Genomic DNA, 17759 nt, shown 5'->3' with positions numbered 1-17759 from the left:
GGCTGAGACGGCCTTGGTTTCAACCATCGACCTTGATTTATACCGACGAGCTCAAAAAGGGTCAATGTGGTCAAAACATATCGTGGTGGTTACGCTACTATCCTAATGGTGCCAGTTACTAGAAAGTAACGGATTTATATATGGCAAAGGACCATAGATATCGGGTTGTGTTTATTGTAATATTATTAACCCTAGTGAGATAATGTACGTCTCTAAGACGTACGTACATCGTTTTAACTTTGCTCTCCCACAATCGCAAAGAGGGAACATTCTCAGTTTTCTCAGCTACCATTACTAGCTTGTCAGTGGGGGAGTTTTTCAGTAGTAACTTTTTTCTTTGCTGAAATATATACGATTGTTTTTTAAAAATACGTCTAGAAGACGTATCGTTATCTTTTACGTGACTACAAATTTTATATGTAATTTTTGCCTAAAATGGTAATTTTAGCTAATATTTTTTTAAGTATAGTTTAAAACAGTTAATTCATTCAGTTGAAGTAAAAAAAATGTATTTTATTTTAATTTTTTTCCTATAAACTCAGTTCCTTCAAAAAAGACTGATTTTTGTAAGGACAATTCCAAGACAAGTCAAACATAATTTTTAATATATTAAAGAAACAATATTTTTCTTTAAAAACATTTAAAACAAGTGAATATATGTGACCCCGCCTATGAAAATATGGCTTATGACTCAAAAAATAAATTGAGAGAAAAAGTTGTTAAAGATAAACAATGCATTTCTTCAGTTTCTTAGTAGTTTTTTTTTTTTTGTGAGTCATAAACCACCTTTTCATAGGCCGGGTAACATATATCAAATAAATGCTTAACAAAAAACAAAAAAAAATATGTAAGTTTTTTTTTAAATCTTTAGGGTCCTTAAACTTGAACACGTCTATCAGACGTACGTTATCTTTCTAGGGTAAAAAATAACTTTATCTTTCTAGGGTTAAATTGTCATCTATTTCGATTTGTTATCGAAAAATTACCAATTTCGGTACGTTATCGGTTGATATCGCACACCTTTCAATTGTTTATGAAACAGATATTTATAAAACTTCAAAATACTTTTAACTTTTAACTTAAAAGTAACAACAGCAAGTAAGGAAGGCTAAGTTCGGGTGTAACCGAACATTACATACTCAGCTGAGAGCTTGGGAGACAAAATAAGGGAAAATCACAATTTAGCAAAATTAACCTAGGGTAACCCTGGAATGTGTTTGTATGACAAGGGTCTCAAATGGAAGGTATTAAAGAGTATTTTAAAAGGGAGTAGGCCATAGTTCTATAGGTGGACGCCATTTCAGTATATCGCCATAAAGGTGGACCAGGGGTGACTCTAGAATGTGTGTTGTATGATATGGGTATCAAATTAAAGGTATTAATGAGGGTTTTAAAAGGGAGTGACCCTTAGTTGTATATGTGAAGGCGTTTTCAAGATATCGAACAAAATGTAGACCAGGGTGACCCAGAACATCTTCTGTCGGGTACCGCTAATTTATTTATATATGTAATAACAGGAACAGTATTCCTGCCAAGATTCCAAGGGCGTTTGATTTCGCCCTGCAGAACTGTTGTCATTTTCTTCTACTTAATATGGTAGGTGTCACACCCATTTTACAAAGTTTTTTCTAAAGTTATATTTTGCGTCAATAAACCAATCCAATTACCATGTTTCATCTCTTTTTTCATATTTAGTATAGAATTATTGCATTTTTCTCATTTTTCGTAATTTTCGATAACGAAAAAGTGGGCGTTCAGATAAGTACGTGAACTAAGTTTAGTAAAGATATGTCGATTTTTGCTCAAGTTATCATGTTAACGGCCGAGCAGAAGGAGAGAAGGACGACTGTGTATAAAAAGTGGGCGTCGCTTCAAACCGATTTCACCCATTTTCACAGAAAACAGTTAACGTCATAAAATCTATGCCCCTACCAAATTTCAAAAGCATTGGTAAATTTTTGTTCGATTTATAGCATTAAAAGTATTCTAGACGAATTAAATGAAAAAGGGCGGAGCCACGCCCATTTTGAAATTTTCTTTTAGTTTTGTATTTTGTTGCTCCATATCATTACTGGAGTTGAATGTTGACATAATTTACTTATATACTGTAAAGTTATTCAATTTTTTGTTAAAATTTGACTTTAAAAAAAATTTTTTTTTAAGTGGGCGTGTTCTTAATCCGATTTGGCAAATTTTTCCTTAGCACACATATAGTAATAGGAGTAAATTTCCTGCAAAATTTCATCATATCAACTGCCAAATTACAGCTTGCAAAACTTTGAAATTATCTTCTTTTAAAAGTGGGCGGTGCCACGCCTATTGTCCAAAATTTTACTAATTTTCTATTCTGTGTCATAAGGTCAACCCCCGTAACAAGTTTCATCGCTTTAGCCGTCTTTGTTAATGAATTATCGCACTTTTTATGTTTTTCGAAATTTTGGATATCGAAAAAGTTGGCGTGGTTACAGTCCGATTTCGTTCATTTTAAACAGCGATCTGAAATGGGTTCCCAGGAACCTACGTACCAAATTTTATTAACATACCTCAAAATTTACTCAAGTTATCGTGTTTACGGACGGACATAGCTAAATGAATTTCTTTTTTCGCCCAGATCATTTTGATAGATAGAAGTCTATATCTATCTCGATTAGTTTATGCCGTTACGGATTACCGTTATGCGAACAAAGTTAATATACTCTGTGAGCTCTGCTCAGCTGAGTATAAAAATAACCCCTCACTGGAATCAGAATAGCTCATTGTAAACTTATATAACCCCTATTTTTATCCAGTCATTGGTTATTGCTCTATCATGCACGATATTTTTTTTTTCCATTTACAATTTGTTTTGTCTTTTTTCAGCAGTAGCATAGCACTTTCGTGCTCACCTAGCCATATCACAATGAATTCGACACGTCTGAGGTGTTTCTGCATAACCGCAATCTGCTTGTTATTATCAAATTGCTTATTTGCTGATGCTAAACGTATATATAGCAGCAGCGGTCGACGCAGCTCTAGCAGCAGTGGTTCATATTCACCGCGACGCTCATCATCATCCTCGACCTCGCATAGTTCATGGTCAAAACCAAGCTACTCACATTCCGATGCAACTAAATTAAGTTACGGTGGCGGATATCATTCCGCGCCACCGAAACCACAAAGTTCTATAACAAGTCGTACGTCAACGCACACCCAATCACGTCCCGCAGCAACCGCATCACCCATCGGCTGGAATGTACCTAAATCACAAGGTCCACCCCCAGCTTACTCCGCTTCGAATCCAGCAGGTGGCGCACGTACTAATATCAACGAACCACCACCATCATATCGTGCTAGCGCACCGGTTGCATCAGCACCTTCTGCATCATCGGTTTACAAACCAAATGCACCACCTCCAAACTATTCTGCTGCTACTAACACAGCTGGAAATCGCAATTCTTTCACACCTGCTCAGACATATAATCCAAGTGCCACAAATTATAACTCGGGCTCATCATCATCTAATGCAGCCAATCGTGGTACGTTCACACCCGCACAAACTTATCGTGGACGCACAAATTCAACTGGCGGTTTTGGTGGTGGTAGCTTTGGTAGCGGCTCGTACACGCCAATTCAACGTACTAATGTGCAAGGTGTGCATTCTAGTTATCCAAAACAAGGTTTGCCTGCCGGTGCAACATATTATAACTCACCTTCACATTTGCCAGCAGGAGCCACATATCATTCCCCTGGCACTTTGCCTGCCGGTGCAACATATCATCCATCTGGTTCTCTGCCTGCTGGCGCGTCATATCATGCTCCGGGTGCACTGCCTGCCGGTGCCACTTACTATCCTTCCTCACATGCTTTGCCTGCCGGTGCTAGTTATCATCCAGCCGGACATGTACCAGCCGGTGCCAGTTATTATCCCCATGCTGGTGGAATACCAGCCAGCGCAAGTTATTATCCTGCAGCAGCAGCGGTGCCTGCTGGAGCTACCTTCCTTCCGGCAGGCTCATCACTGCCAGCTGGGGCTACATATTATCCACAGGCTCCAGCTAAATCTTCTTCGGGGTTAGGTTTTGGTAAGTTTTTGACTTTGTTTTGCTTAATATAATTTTTCTATGCGATTTCCATTATAATTATATTCCTGTTCCATTCCTTCCAAATTTCCATTTCATCCCAATTGCCTCCTCATTTATTTTTATGTCGTTTTCATTCCAAATTTACAACATGCGTTTACGTTTGTTTCCATTCCATTTCCGCTCACTTTTCATTCCATTTTCACTATTATTTTTTTATTTCCATTTAATTTTCGACACGTTCTAATATATTTTAATTCCACTCAATTAGATTTTAATTCCAATTACTTGTTTTTCTATTTCCGTACTATTCCTGCTCCAATTCTAATTCATTCCATTCCATAATATTTTCATTATAAATTTTATTTCTCCATTTTATTTTCATTCCATTTTTAATATCCATTTTGTTCACATACCCTCGCAATTCCAATCCTTTTATAATTCAATTATATTTCCTTTCTATTTCGATGCCCCTTTCTCTCCATTGCAATTTCAAAATATTTCATCAATCAATCCCGCTTCAATTCAGTTCTAAATATATTTACGTAACATTTCTATTGCATTTACGTTCCATTTATGTTGTTTTTCCAATCCATGTTTTCATTCTATTCACTTTCATTTCAATCCATTTCCATTCCATTAAAAATTCCTTCATTTTATATTCTATTTTATTTCTACTCGATTTCGTTTTCATTTCCAATTGATTTTTCCTCAAGTACCATTTAATTGTATTGCATTTCCGTTCGATTTAAATGCTATTATCTTTTTGAATGAATTCCTTTTTTTTATGATGACAAGTTTTCGTTTCTTTTTCACTATATTTGATGTCATTTGTACTTTATTTCAATCGCGTGCCAATTAATTTTTTATTTCATTATCAGGCAGTTTATATTGCATTTTTATTTAATAAGCATTATGTGTTTATTTCATATCTTCCATAGTTCCATACCGTTTCCCTTCCTCTGCATTTCCATTTCATTTATTTTCCATTTCTATTTCATTTCCATTCTACTTCCGTTTTATTCACATGCCGTTTCAATTCCAATTCCTATTCATTTGAATTCCAATTTTTGCCTTTTTTTCATTAACGTTCAATGTACATTCCATTTTCACTTCATGCAATTTAAATTATAATTTTGTTCTACACGCATTCCATTTCCATTCCATTTTTGTTACATTTTCGTTCCATTTCCATTAAACTTTCATTTTGACAACATTTCATTGCAAATTTGGCTCTTCATCAAATTGTCATCTAATTTCAGTTCTGCCGACTCTACATTTCCAATCCCGTTTCACTAAGATTACGTTTTTTCCATTTTCAACCAAACAAAATCACTCAAATCTTTATTATTTTTACACAAACTTTTTATTTCTCTTCTCTCTTAACAGGTTCCGGTTTGGTTGCTGGTGGTTTGGGAGGCGCGCTTCTCGGCTATGCCCTTACACCATCACAAACAAGAGTTGTAGAACGTGTACCAGCCGGCGCTGGATACGGTGGTGGTTATGGCGGAGGTGGAGCTGCTGCACCTGCCAGTAGTGGTGACGACCGCATTATCATTATCAATAATGGACCGCCAGGATCAGTGACTACTGCGGATGCCGGTTCCGGCACTACAGTCATCAACACTAATCAAGCTCCTGCTGTTTCACCTGCAGGCGCACCTCAAAATTATGCACCCCAACCAGCTGCGCAAGCAAATGCTTCCCCCGCACAACTTGCACCATATGGTGCTCCTGCTGCCGATAACGCTGCTAATGCCGCAGCAACAGCTGCCGGCGCTACAGTTGCTAGTGGTGCAATCACTGCCGCTGTAGCTACACCCACACTCAATGCGTCACCACCATCCAATGCTGCACCAGGTGCTGTTTATCCAGCTTCAGCCCCTGCTGCTGATGTTGCTTCTGCTGCTCCCGCTCCAGGTACAGCCGCCGTACCAGAGCAACAACCAGCACCTGCTGGTATAATTTGCGTACCCGTACGTGTACCTGAACCAGATCCAGTTGACAGTACAAAAACCATTGAAGTGGAAAAAATTGCATGCTACCCTGCACCACAACCTGAGGTGACGCCGGCAACGCCTACCGCAACGGATGCTGCAGCAATATCGACAACCAGCACGAATGCAACATCAACTGACACAACAACAGCAGCAGCAACAACAACGCTTGCAGCTTCTGCTTTTCCATCAACAATTGCTCCGGAAATTGGTGTACGTTTGGCGCCACTCAACACATTACCACCAACTGAGGTACCAGAGGGTTCTGTAGCATTGGCGCCACTCCGCCCTGGAATGCAGCCGGATATCATGAAATTGCCGGGAAATTATTTTGCTCGTCGTTCGGTCTCCAATTTGGAGTTGGCCGAGAGTGCCAGCCAGTTGCATGCAAATTCAGCACTAAAATTTAAACATTTCAGCTTTTCGACACTTTTAGCTATGCTGATTGCATACTGTATGCATTAATGCCAGCAGCAACAACAACAAATTTGTAAAAACAGCAAAAGTTGTATAAACAAGGTGAAAGGTGTGGTCAGAGGTAAACATAAGAGTGTGGGATTTTAAAGAGAAAAGAGTGGCCTGTAAATATTTATTGATTTGCGTCTTAGCAAGCAAATGGAAAATTTGAAATTGATAGTTTTTTTTAAATAATAACAATTAAAAAAATATTACTCAAAGCTTTAACCCTTATGTTAATTCTCACTTTGTATATACACATAGCTTATAAGCTTATGTAGCAGGTACATGAATACATGAACATTTGAACTATGACAATAGTAGACAAATCTTTTAAAATTTGATTTGTAATGCCAATTTATTAAAGAGATATTCTTTGAATAAATATTTATATAAAACCAAATGTTATTGAAAACAATTTTACAGCCCTACAAGACGATGCTGATTGATGCGCTATCACTCAAACAAAAGAGTTTGGAATGTACTGAATTGGAGCTTTACGGATGGGAGCTCTAAGGAAAAATTTATAATTTTGTATTTCCTCCTACGCGTTTCGATGCTTCCGTTTCTTCTTCAGAGAGTCTAGCATTTCGGTATGATACTCCAATTAATAAGAATTATACCTTAATTTTTCTACGAAATTGACGGGAAATTAGGTGGTTGGTGTTCACTTCATTTCTTCCCTTACCAATAGAGTTATGATAATCACAGTTCTCAAAGCGACGAATACATACGCCTATGACAAGTGTGGCAAAAAGGGAGTTTAAGTATGTAAAAAGATGATCAAAAATATGATTAATATAAGAAAAATGTATGAAGCTCACAGCACTGGGTATGACTAGAGTCGCCAAGGAGTTACTATTAAGTGCTGAGCAGAGTATCTTCCCGTTCAGCAAGAGTCTTGAGTCTTGGATTATACTTCAGACCCCGATTGACAACCAGTGAAAAACTGTCGCTAGGTGGTACAGGAATCGTGAAATTTTAGAACATCTTCCGTATTTAGAAACTTTGCTTTCGAGTAATTCTTGAACACAGCTTACGCTTCTATTTAGTTGTTCTATTTAGGATACAACAATTTTTTAGTAGGAACATGTATGCAGATATTAAGAGATATTTCGAAAATTAATTTAAAACATTGAAATCTTGCAATCAATATTTAAGAAACAAGTAGCAGAGTTAGAAAATCGACGTCCTGCATATGAGCTAGGAACATGAAACTTTGAACATAGCCTAGGGCTCTAAAATGTTGTAATATTTAGTATAAAGCATTTTTCTAGATGGGCCAGGGCATTACGAGATATTTATAAAGTCTATTTAGTATATGTGGAATCTCGTGATCGATTTCTAGCAATTTCTCATCAAGACAATGCAACACAGTGAGAAGTAATTTGCACTAGGTGGGGCGCGGGTCGGGAAAATTAAAAAAATTCATACGAGACTTGGAAGCTTGGTATCGGAATTTAAGTGGCTTTCCAGTAAATTAGCAACCTGAAATTTTGAACATGGCACAGGGCTACATAAAGTGGTAATATTCGGCATAAAAAATTGTTTTACATGCGGCAGGGATTGAGATATATAGAGATACTAGCTATTACCCGGGCCATTGCTGCCGCGGAAAACCATTTTTAGAACCTTTTATATTTTTGGAAAGGATATTTTGTTTTTTTTTTATTTATCCTGTTCTCCTCTTTTGCTCACATTTCTTCCACTTCCTTTAGTTTTCTTAGTCTATCCTTGTACCTGTATCTTCTTCTTAAATACTCCTTTTATTTCTTCCCGCGCTCTCACTTTTTCTTTAACCCCTAATCTGGTTCTACCCCTACCTTTTCTGATCGCACTCCCTGTCACTGTCCTATCCCATTTCAATGTCCTATTCCCTCCACCATTCTTTACTCATCCGGCTCAACCACTCCATCTACCCCTCTTCCTCTCTAACCGTAGATACCTAACCATCGTGCAACCGGGATATAAAACTTACGTAGGCTTCCGGAAGTCTACATTTCTAGCAAGCATATAGCTGCTTATAAAACTTTGCTCATGTTTAAGGAAAACTTATTGTTCGTTAATAGTTTTATTTCTAGTTGTATAAAACTAACGTAAGTGTATAAAAAAATTTAATTAATTTAACAAAGTTTATGACCGGTTTTTCTGTAAATTTTCAAATTACAGGCAAAGGCGAACTCACTTTGCTGTTTTGCCTACCTAGCCAAAATTTAATTTCTCCTCTTAGTGAAAGCCAAGAGAGACCAGGTTTAACTCAAATTACTTGAAATATTTAACAATATGGAGAACGTGCTGGAACAGTCTTAAGCTTCTTCCTCTTCACAGTCGTTGCCCTACCGACATTTCTCGCAGCAAAATTATTGAAACGCCTACGGCGTAATTCTGCCGCCTCACGGCACATGCTAAGCGCGCCCTTTCAAGATCTTTTAGGTCGCCCGCTATTTTCAAGCGCTCGAGAATTCTAAATGGCGCTCTCTCAAAATCTTCTGAGTCGCTCGCTGCTTCCAAGCGCTTGACAATGATTAATGGTGTACGGTACTGTGGGAGGGCTCTTTTGCTCGCTCTGATATAGTTGTTGTAGTTGTAGCGATAACAAAACTCACCGAAGGCCTTGGGGAGTGTTATCGATGTAGATGTCCCTTTGCCGGATGTAGATCCGGTACGTTCCGCTAACATGCACCATAAAGTTATTAGTCCGACCATTTCGGGAACAATTTGGTATGACCAAGGTTGGCCTAGAAGGTCTTACCGCCCTCCCACTCCCACCCGGCTGTTAATGAAACAGGATTCGCCACGGATAGGTGAGGTTGACAATTGGGTTGGAGAATCTATATATTGCGACCCTCGAGAGGGTTGCGGTACACAACTTCTTGAATCAATTTGGTATTCTATTCGCCTCTTACGACAGGCATACCTACCGCGGGTATATTCTTAGCCCTCTAACCCGCTGGGTTACTCCCTCTGATCTTACTCTACTCTAGTCTTCTTCTCTGATTTGAACCAACTGCGATTCCATCACGGAGATCTTTCAATTTTAGTAAGTTTTGTCTTCTCTCTCTCTCTGATTTTCATCAACACAAAACATCGGAAAGGTTACACTGAAATACATCCGGTTGTAACCTCTGGCTGCAAATCATTCAATGGACACACTTCTTGGCTTGAAATTCCACCGCACTTTTGTGAGGTCGAACGGCATAGATGTAATAGCTTAGAGCTTTCATACATATAGTCGGGCGCTATGGAGTCTTCACGCGCCCAATGCTTTTATTTAATTGTCTGACAACGCCCTAGATTGGCGAGGATTGTGATGACTAGGAGTGTGATGACTAGTACTTATTATTTTCTAGATTTTAGTATTATTATTACTTAATGTTAGTGTTGATTTCAATGAAACCGTTTAATTAAAAACAATTTTTAAATTATTTGATTTGATTGAAACTACCGACTTTTTCGGTTCACTCAAAAAAATTGCAACGAGCTAGTTGATAGTGCCTACCAAAAAAATTGAAATTTTTAATCGTGAAGCCGCGCCCCCTCTCTCTTCCTCCAAAAATCCCTTCCTGGGTCCGTCCATATGTACAAGTATATACGGAAGAATATCATGCACTTAATATTACACAAAAATCGTATATACTTCATGAATAACTTAACATTTCCCTTACTTTCACTAGCTCAATTATAAATTTCAAAATATTTACTCTTACAATGACAATGTTGGCAGGCTGAGAAACATCAATACAAAGATAATACTTGCTGTTTAATATTGCTTCAATAATTTAAATAAAATTAGCTCTCATTATTTATTATTTACCAAGACATCAGAAAGTTAAATGGCATAAATTTGGAAAAGATTTAAGGATTTATGGCTAAATGACAAGAAAAAGGGTAAATGTCTCGATGAATTAAATAACAAGTACGTCAGTTAATTGCTAAAATGGAAAAACATTAAGAATCCTCCCCTTAGTGTGAGCAAAGCAATAAAAAGACAGACGTTGTTCTGTTAGTATATAAATAATAAATATTTTAAGAGTGTTAGTGTTGAAAAAGGTATGCCTTTTTAATTACAGTTAAATAAAGAGTTGGAGTGGCAGTATATACTACAAATGAGCATTTGAACATGTAAGAGATTTTTTAAGGAAACTCAAGGTAAGAAATATTAAGTACCTTTCGTCGTCTGTTAGGTTGCTAATTTTAGGACTTATTTCACTGCGACTTCACACCTCATTTTCGAAATGGTTGATCAGCTGAGCATGGAGTGAAAAAGAAACTTCCACCTCGTTGTCCTTCTTACAGCGAACATAGCTGGCGCTTTCCTCTTCAATTACCTTTAATACATGAATTTTAATAAACCAGAGTAAACACCTGAGCAGAACGATTTAGATACTTGGAAAATATGTCGGTGATCAAGTTATCAGCCTGCTTATCCGTGCTTATTATTTAAATTGCAACCAGGGGGTATTTTTCGCTGTATTTGAACGGAGCCAGGGCCACTTCAATAATAGTAATATTAGACTTACCACGCCATGTCGACGAGGATAAACTCAAAAGCTTCAACACTGAGGAAGAATGAGAAGGAAAGAGTGAATACGTGACTAGCAGGAGCGGTCTTCCAGCTCGTACAAAGAACTAACCTTAGGACGGGAACGAGACAGGAAGTTTAGAAGAACTATCTCACATTAACAGGCAATATTAATGGCTACGGGCAACCCTTAACTTCGCGACGTCATCAGGGAGGAAGAAGCGCCAGGAGGCAAAAGGCAGCGGTCGGCTGAACCCGAAAAGCCTGCTTTTAATAGATAAGGAGGGAGAAGGCAAACGCCTAAGTCCTATATACAGAAGGCGTGCTTGCCGTAATTACAGGAACCACACCTCCAAGTCTACAAAGCAGAGGGAAAATGGAATTCCAAGAACTTAATAGCCATGTACCTCAGAAGCTCCAATCCAGAAAAAGGAGTGCAGGAAATGCATAAAAAGTAAAAACGCAAAATTTAATAAACTAAATTAAGGTAGCTATCAGGCTCCAGCTTACTCGGTGAAACTGTAAGAATTTAAAGCCCGTTGTCACCGTGAAAATATGAGCGAAGTTGCAAAGCAGGTCCTGACTAGTAGATTGCAGCAAACCGAATGGGCAGATGTCTACCGAAAGTTGGAGATCTGAAGAAGGGGAGCTGATTAGTATAAATATCAAAATGATGCATATTGAGCTGAATAAAGCATCACCAGCACTCGAAAAAGCTGGATGGTACATTGGGGTTAAACTGAAGACCTACCCAAATAACGCGTCCTTAGAATGGCTACAAAGAGTTGCTCCAGACCTTTGCAGACAAGAAGACGGAAAGTTGAAGGTGATGATTAGAGCATTGATACCCTTGTTACCAAAGTCCAAGGTTCGGATACCACGTGTGGTGAAGACGGAGGATACGCTAACATGCTGTAGCGCCAAAGCCCAAATATATCAACACGGTAGTGAAAAGTGGTTCATGTACCTCGACCTACTGAAGGGGGCCAGAGCTATATACTCCAAACTAATAAGGAATCGGGGAATATGTTTCATGCGCAGCTGGAGATAATGACCTGGGGCACTGCAATTATTTATTTGCTCCTTGAAAAGAAGAGTCCTAAGGACAATAACCTTAATATGCAAACCGCAGAGGAGCTTGAAAAGGACCCTAAGAATCTGAAAGTACTGGTAAATATCGAGGGCATAGGCGCAGTTATGGAGCTGTTAGATGGGGAAAATCAGATCAATAGTGCTGTCAGTATTGAAAATGAATACAATATGCTTTAAGCAGGGGAGGTGTGTCTTGGCGACTATGTATTTTTTATTACGAAGTAGAGATTGAAAGTTGTTATTAAATAATACATTTTTTTTTTTGATTTTGTAAAACAAGAACAAAAGTTTTTCAAATTTATAAATCGAAAAAATTGAGATTGTTTTTTTTTTTTTTTTTTGAAATACAAAAAGTAGTGTATTTTATAGCAAAACAAAACAATAGGAAACTGAATTTCTTTAAAATTATTATATATTTGGATAAAGATGGGTTTTCAATATTCTTGTACTCAAAACTGTAAATCGTCAGGGCAACTTTTCTCTCTAAAACCTCAAGAGCCATCTCAGAGCAAAACTACAAAATTTGCTCACAGCGATGTTTACTAGGCAGTGGCGTAGTGATAGGGGGAGAGGGGGGGGGACCTTCCTGGATAATTTGTATTTTTTATTATAACTGATTTTTTGAAAAAATTCTCTATACTTCGAAATACATGCCTATTTCGGGAACTCTTGCGACAGGTTGTGGAATAATTGAAAGCAATTATATTTTTTTCTCACGTTAAACGTTATGAAGGCAATTATTAAAAAATGCTTTAACAAAAACTGTGAAACGTGAATCTGAAACACGATGCAGCGCCGGAATACAATCGGTTAACGTTATCGTCGATGGGCTATAGAATGTAGTAGACCACTTAGAACAATTTGCAGAGGACCATAACACCACAAGTGACACCAGAAGCGAAGCTATAATTCTGTTGAAAAATATACTAAATTTTAGTTTCATAACATTAGCTCATTTCTGGTTTGAAATCTTAAGGAGGATTGATCGTGCGTTGCTCAAATTACAAAATTCGGAGTGAATTTTATTATGATCTTGAATCATTAGCGACTGAACTATCCGAAATTCGACATACTCTCTTTGAAGAAGCTATAGAATAAGCGAAGTTTCTTTGTGAAAAAATGGGATATTGATATAGTAAAACGTATAAGAAGGCACCGCAAAATGTCCAGTGAATCGGCTAGAGATGTTGGGTTTTCCGCAAAATGTGAAATTTCTCGCGTTATCAAAAGTGTTCCCGATTGTCTTCAACAAGAAATACATACAAGATTTACACGACTAAATTACTTTCATTTAAGATTTGGATTTCTCTCATAAGTTGGAAAGATTTGGATTTCTCTCATAGAAAGAAATTGCAAGAACTTGGGTGAATTTTATGATACAGATTTCGATAGAACAGAACTTTTTATAGAAATATGTGACTGCAAAACATTAATTCTCATTAGAAAAGAAATTGAACCTAAAACTCCGTTAGAACTTACGAGTGGTACTTCACTCTTGGCTATCTTAGTATCAATTGCTAGCTGCGAACGTTCCATGGTTCAATTATATGGTTGGCTCATCTCTACAATAACTAAATATGTCTGTTCAAATTGTCAAAATCTGTGTATTGGTGTTGGTGCGGATGGTATGGAATGGAAACATAAAACTTAGCAGTTTTTGTGTGTGTAAGAAAATTTTGACAATATGTTGTTTTCATTTTGAGTTTGCCATCTCCTTTTGACAATCCCATCGACCATGCAATGAAATAAATAAAATCAGCTGATGATATGAGCCAACCATATAATTGAACCATGGAACGTTTATTCGGAAAATTAAAACTGATTTTGACATATTTACGATCGACGATGGGGCAAGGTGGCTTATGTGACCTAACATTATTAAGTGTGAAAAAGAAAAATTTTAAATGATAAGTTTTGATGATATCATTGATATAATTGCTTCTTTAAAGGCAAGGAAAATTTGCACATAGATATTATTATACCCGTACTTGTACACAGGGTATTATAACTTTGATTGGATAACCGTTGGTTGTACAGTTATAAAGAAATCGAGATAGATATAGACTTCCCTATATCAAAATCATCAGGATCGAAAACAAATTTTATTGAGCCATACCCGTTCGTCCGTCTGTCCGTTAATACGATAAATTGAGTAAGTATTAAGATATCTTCACCAAATTTGGTATACGAGCTTACATGGGCGCAGAATAGATTGGTATTTAAAATGAGCGAAATCGGATGATAACCACGCCCACTTTTTATAGATATAACATTTTGGAAAACACAAAAAAACTGATAATTTAGTAAATAATACACCTAGAATGTTGAAATGATATTGAGATTCTTGATAAAAATTAAAAAAAAAAATTTTAAATGGGCGTGGCACTGCGCACTTGTGATAAAATAAATTTTACAAATATTTTTAATCAAAAATCGTTAGACCTAAAGTAAAAAAATTCGACAGAGAGGCTGCCTTTACTATAAGGAATTCTTTGAAGAAAAATTAACGAAATCGCTTATGGAACACGCCCACTTTTATACAAAAGATTTCTAAGGGTCGTCGACGAATAAGTAAGCTATATCTTTGCAAAAAAGAGCTTTATATCAATGATATTTCATTTCCCAAGTGGATTTATAACAATAAATAGGAAAAAATTCAAATTTAAAAGAATTGGCATGCCACCGCCCCTTTTATGACTAAGCAATTTTCGATGTTTCGGGAGCCATAACTCGAAAAAAAATTAGTTTAGAATAGAAGCATATGTATATGTATTATTGCGCAGCCTTGTAACACTATTAAGCAGGCAAAACAAACAACAACAGCATTTCAAGTGTACAGCTGGGTATGTAATGTTCGGTTTCACCCGAACTTAGACTTCCTTTCTTGTTTTATAATACAACGTTTTATTTCATACAAACGTATCTTTTTTCAAATATTCTTGAAATAGTTTAAATAAAGGTCAGTTCACTTCTTGTGCCTTTGACATATGTTACTTTTTGCACCTTTGTCAACAGATATCAATTTACACACTTTCTTATCATATTATGTTCCGCTAATGTCAGTGTTGTGCTAAGTTATATAAAAAGCAAAAAAACAGTAAAATTAAATGAACTCCTTCACAACAGTACATCCTTTTCCAAACCATTTAACTTGACACAGCGAAAGTGAAAAGTAAATTAATGTTGGACATTGAAAGCGAAGCTATTAAATTATACAATTGTTTATGTATATATGTAAGTACTGCTACATACATTCTTGTTGTGGAAATTTAAGGAAGCGACATCTAACGGAATTTTCCGGAAAATGTATGGGCTTCACAACACGAAGCTTTGTCAACTGAAAAGTGATGGGATAAAGTGTGTATTATGGATGAGAAAACTGAAACTTTTAGTGCTCCACTTGCTAAATTAAGAGCTTACTTAGCTTTTTTCTTAGCTAGAAAACGTAAGAACGTAAAACTGAGCTTTGATTCAACTTAACAACGTGCTTTAAGTTTATAGGGTGGAAAGTTTGTTGAAAACATTTTAGCGCACTTATAAAATTTTGTGCAAAAATCGGAGTTGTGAAGTGATGGGCGATACAGAGATTTTTAACTATCAATGCAAATGATTATAGCGATGTTTGAATCGCGGTGATTTTTGGAGCGATAACCATCGCTTGGTTTATTTCCTTACTTACTTTATTGGTGCTTTAAACGCTTGTGCCAATCTAATAAGGAATGTCTGTAATTTCTTCTCCTTCGTAGGCAGTTTCCGATAAAAATACTATCTTGGACAGAGTATCAGCTATCATTCGCACGACAATGTTGATGTCCACGTAAAGCTGCTACAACTCATGATTAAATCTTGCTCGATGCTCGCAGTTGCCAAAGCGTAAAGGTCCGTAAATCTTTCGAAGAACTTTTCTCTCGAACACACCCAGAGCCACTTCAGCTGATATTGTCATAGTCCATGCTTCTGCACCATATATCACTGCATACTTTGGCGTGGTTGCCAAGGCGGAGTTGCGCTGTCTCTTTGCTTGATGCCAGCAGCTACTCCGTTTTGTGCTCATTCACATTGAAATCCATCTTTTCCGAATTTTTCTAGTTTGAAGTAAGCAGAACTTACGGCGTGGGTGTTCAGCACGATGATACAAATAGAGTTAGCATTCGCCAGTAATTGAACGCTCTGATGGGAGTTTGTTCCAGAGCGGTAAGTTCTGAAACTTGCACTATTTTCTCCAGCATAAAATCTAAGAAATCACACGTTAAGCGGCACCCTGTCTAAAAGCTCGCTTACCTTCGAATGGGTCGGAGACATCCTTCACTTTTCTGATTGAGCTGATGGCGTTGGTAAGCTTCATTTTTCACACCAGTATAAGTTTTTCGAGGAAAACGAAATTAAGACGTAGAAGCATATGGGCAGCTCCTCTTAGTGCTGCCCAAGGCGGCTTTGAAATCTACGAAGAGGCGACGTATTTTTTCGCAGGTTCTTTTCCAAGATTCAGCGCATAGCGAAAACTGATCGATGGTAGATATGCCAAGTCTGAAGCTGCACTGCTAAGGTCTTATCAGCCGATTCACGATGGGCTTCAATTTTTCGCATAACACGCTTGAAAGGACCTAATATGGATATTAAGAAGGCTTATTCCACGACAATAGGCACAGTTTGCAGGATAGACCTTTTTCTGAACTGAGAAAAGAATACATAGATTCCAATTATCGGGCAAGATGCATTCGCTTTTCCAACTCCTCCCCCGCCATATTTGAATAACTGCCAGGGCAAGCCATCAGCGCACGCGGCTTTGTTGTTTTTAATCTTGTTGTTGCTATGCTGACTTGTTGTTGTTATTGTTTTAACGATAAAAATACACCTAGAAGATTTTCGGGGATGTTTATGATATTTATGGTTCTTTGCCGGATTATAGATCCGATATGTAAGCGCCATTAATGTACTAGCCCAACCATCTCGGGAACAAGACATATGACCACATTAAACCTTCTAGGCGATACCACCCCGTCACCCCATAGTTACATGAGAAATTTGGGACGCCATAGCCTCGCCCACTAAATATATGTATAATAAATTCATATTTGTTTCAGGATTCCCCTCGCGTAGGTAAAGTTGACAATTGGATTCCGGAAGTTCTGAAGCTTTCTTTTGTGTTGATCAAACCCTTGAATCTTGTTTTACTGACTTTGTGGTAATTCAATCACCATCGGTTGCGGGATCGTGAACATCGCTGTCTCTATTTAGAAGAACAGAAAGTTCTTTCCTCAATAACCTCTCTAGGTCTCTCTAGGCATCGTTCACAAGGCTGTCGTTTTCGTTCTTTTAGGAGTTTTCCCCGCACGTAAAACTTTCCGCCTGTAGCCGAATTTTTTGTTAAAATTTTCTGGCGCTATTCCTTCCTCTAAAGGCATACCGATTTCCTTTTCAGCTCGCGATAGCGTTTACATAATGTTCTTGTTGCGCTCGCTTTAAACGTAGATCTGAAAGCAGCGTATTTTCTTTTGATTTTAATGCAGCATTCTTCATCGTATCAGTTGGTTTTCCGTGGTTGCCGGTAACAAAGTTTTTCTTCGGCGGCTATACAAAGTGCTTAATATATATACTCCAATGCTCCTGCATTCCATAGGATTGACTTATCCT

General features: G+C 37.5%; 1 protein-coding gene across 5 annotated transcripts in view; it reads left to right on the top strand.

The window, feature by feature from the left end:
- LOC137240823 (uncharacterized) overlaps positions 1–6914 on the top strand; it is a 28305-nt gene extending 21391 nt beyond the window's left edge. For 3 of the 5 annotated variants that reach the window (XM_067767633.1, XM_067767630.1, XM_067767632.1), the window contains 2 exons: positions 2860–4061; positions 5448–6914. In XM_067767633.1, coding sequence (XP_067623734.1) covers positions 2900–4061; positions 5448–6520 — 2235 coding nt within the window. In that variant the 5' untranslated portion in view covers positions 2860–2899 and the 3' untranslated portion in view covers positions 6521–6914. The remainder of the gene's footprint in view (positions 1–2859; positions 4062–5447) is intronic. The other 2 variants (XM_067767631.1, XM_067767634.1) reach the window with 1 other exon arrangement.
- Positions 6915–17759: the final 10845 nt, after the last annotated feature.

The sequence above is a fragment of the Eurosta solidaginis genome, chromosome 2 (assembly GCF_040869045.1).
Source record: "Eurosta solidaginis isolate ZX-2024a chromosome 2, ASM4086904v1, whole genome shotgun sequence".
Taxonomy (NCBI): Eukaryota; Metazoa; Arthropoda; class Insecta; order Diptera; family Tephritidae; genus Eurosta; species Eurosta solidaginis.
Note: the sequence above shows the minus strand (reverse complement) of the source record. Positions and strands in the feature narration are given on the sequence as shown.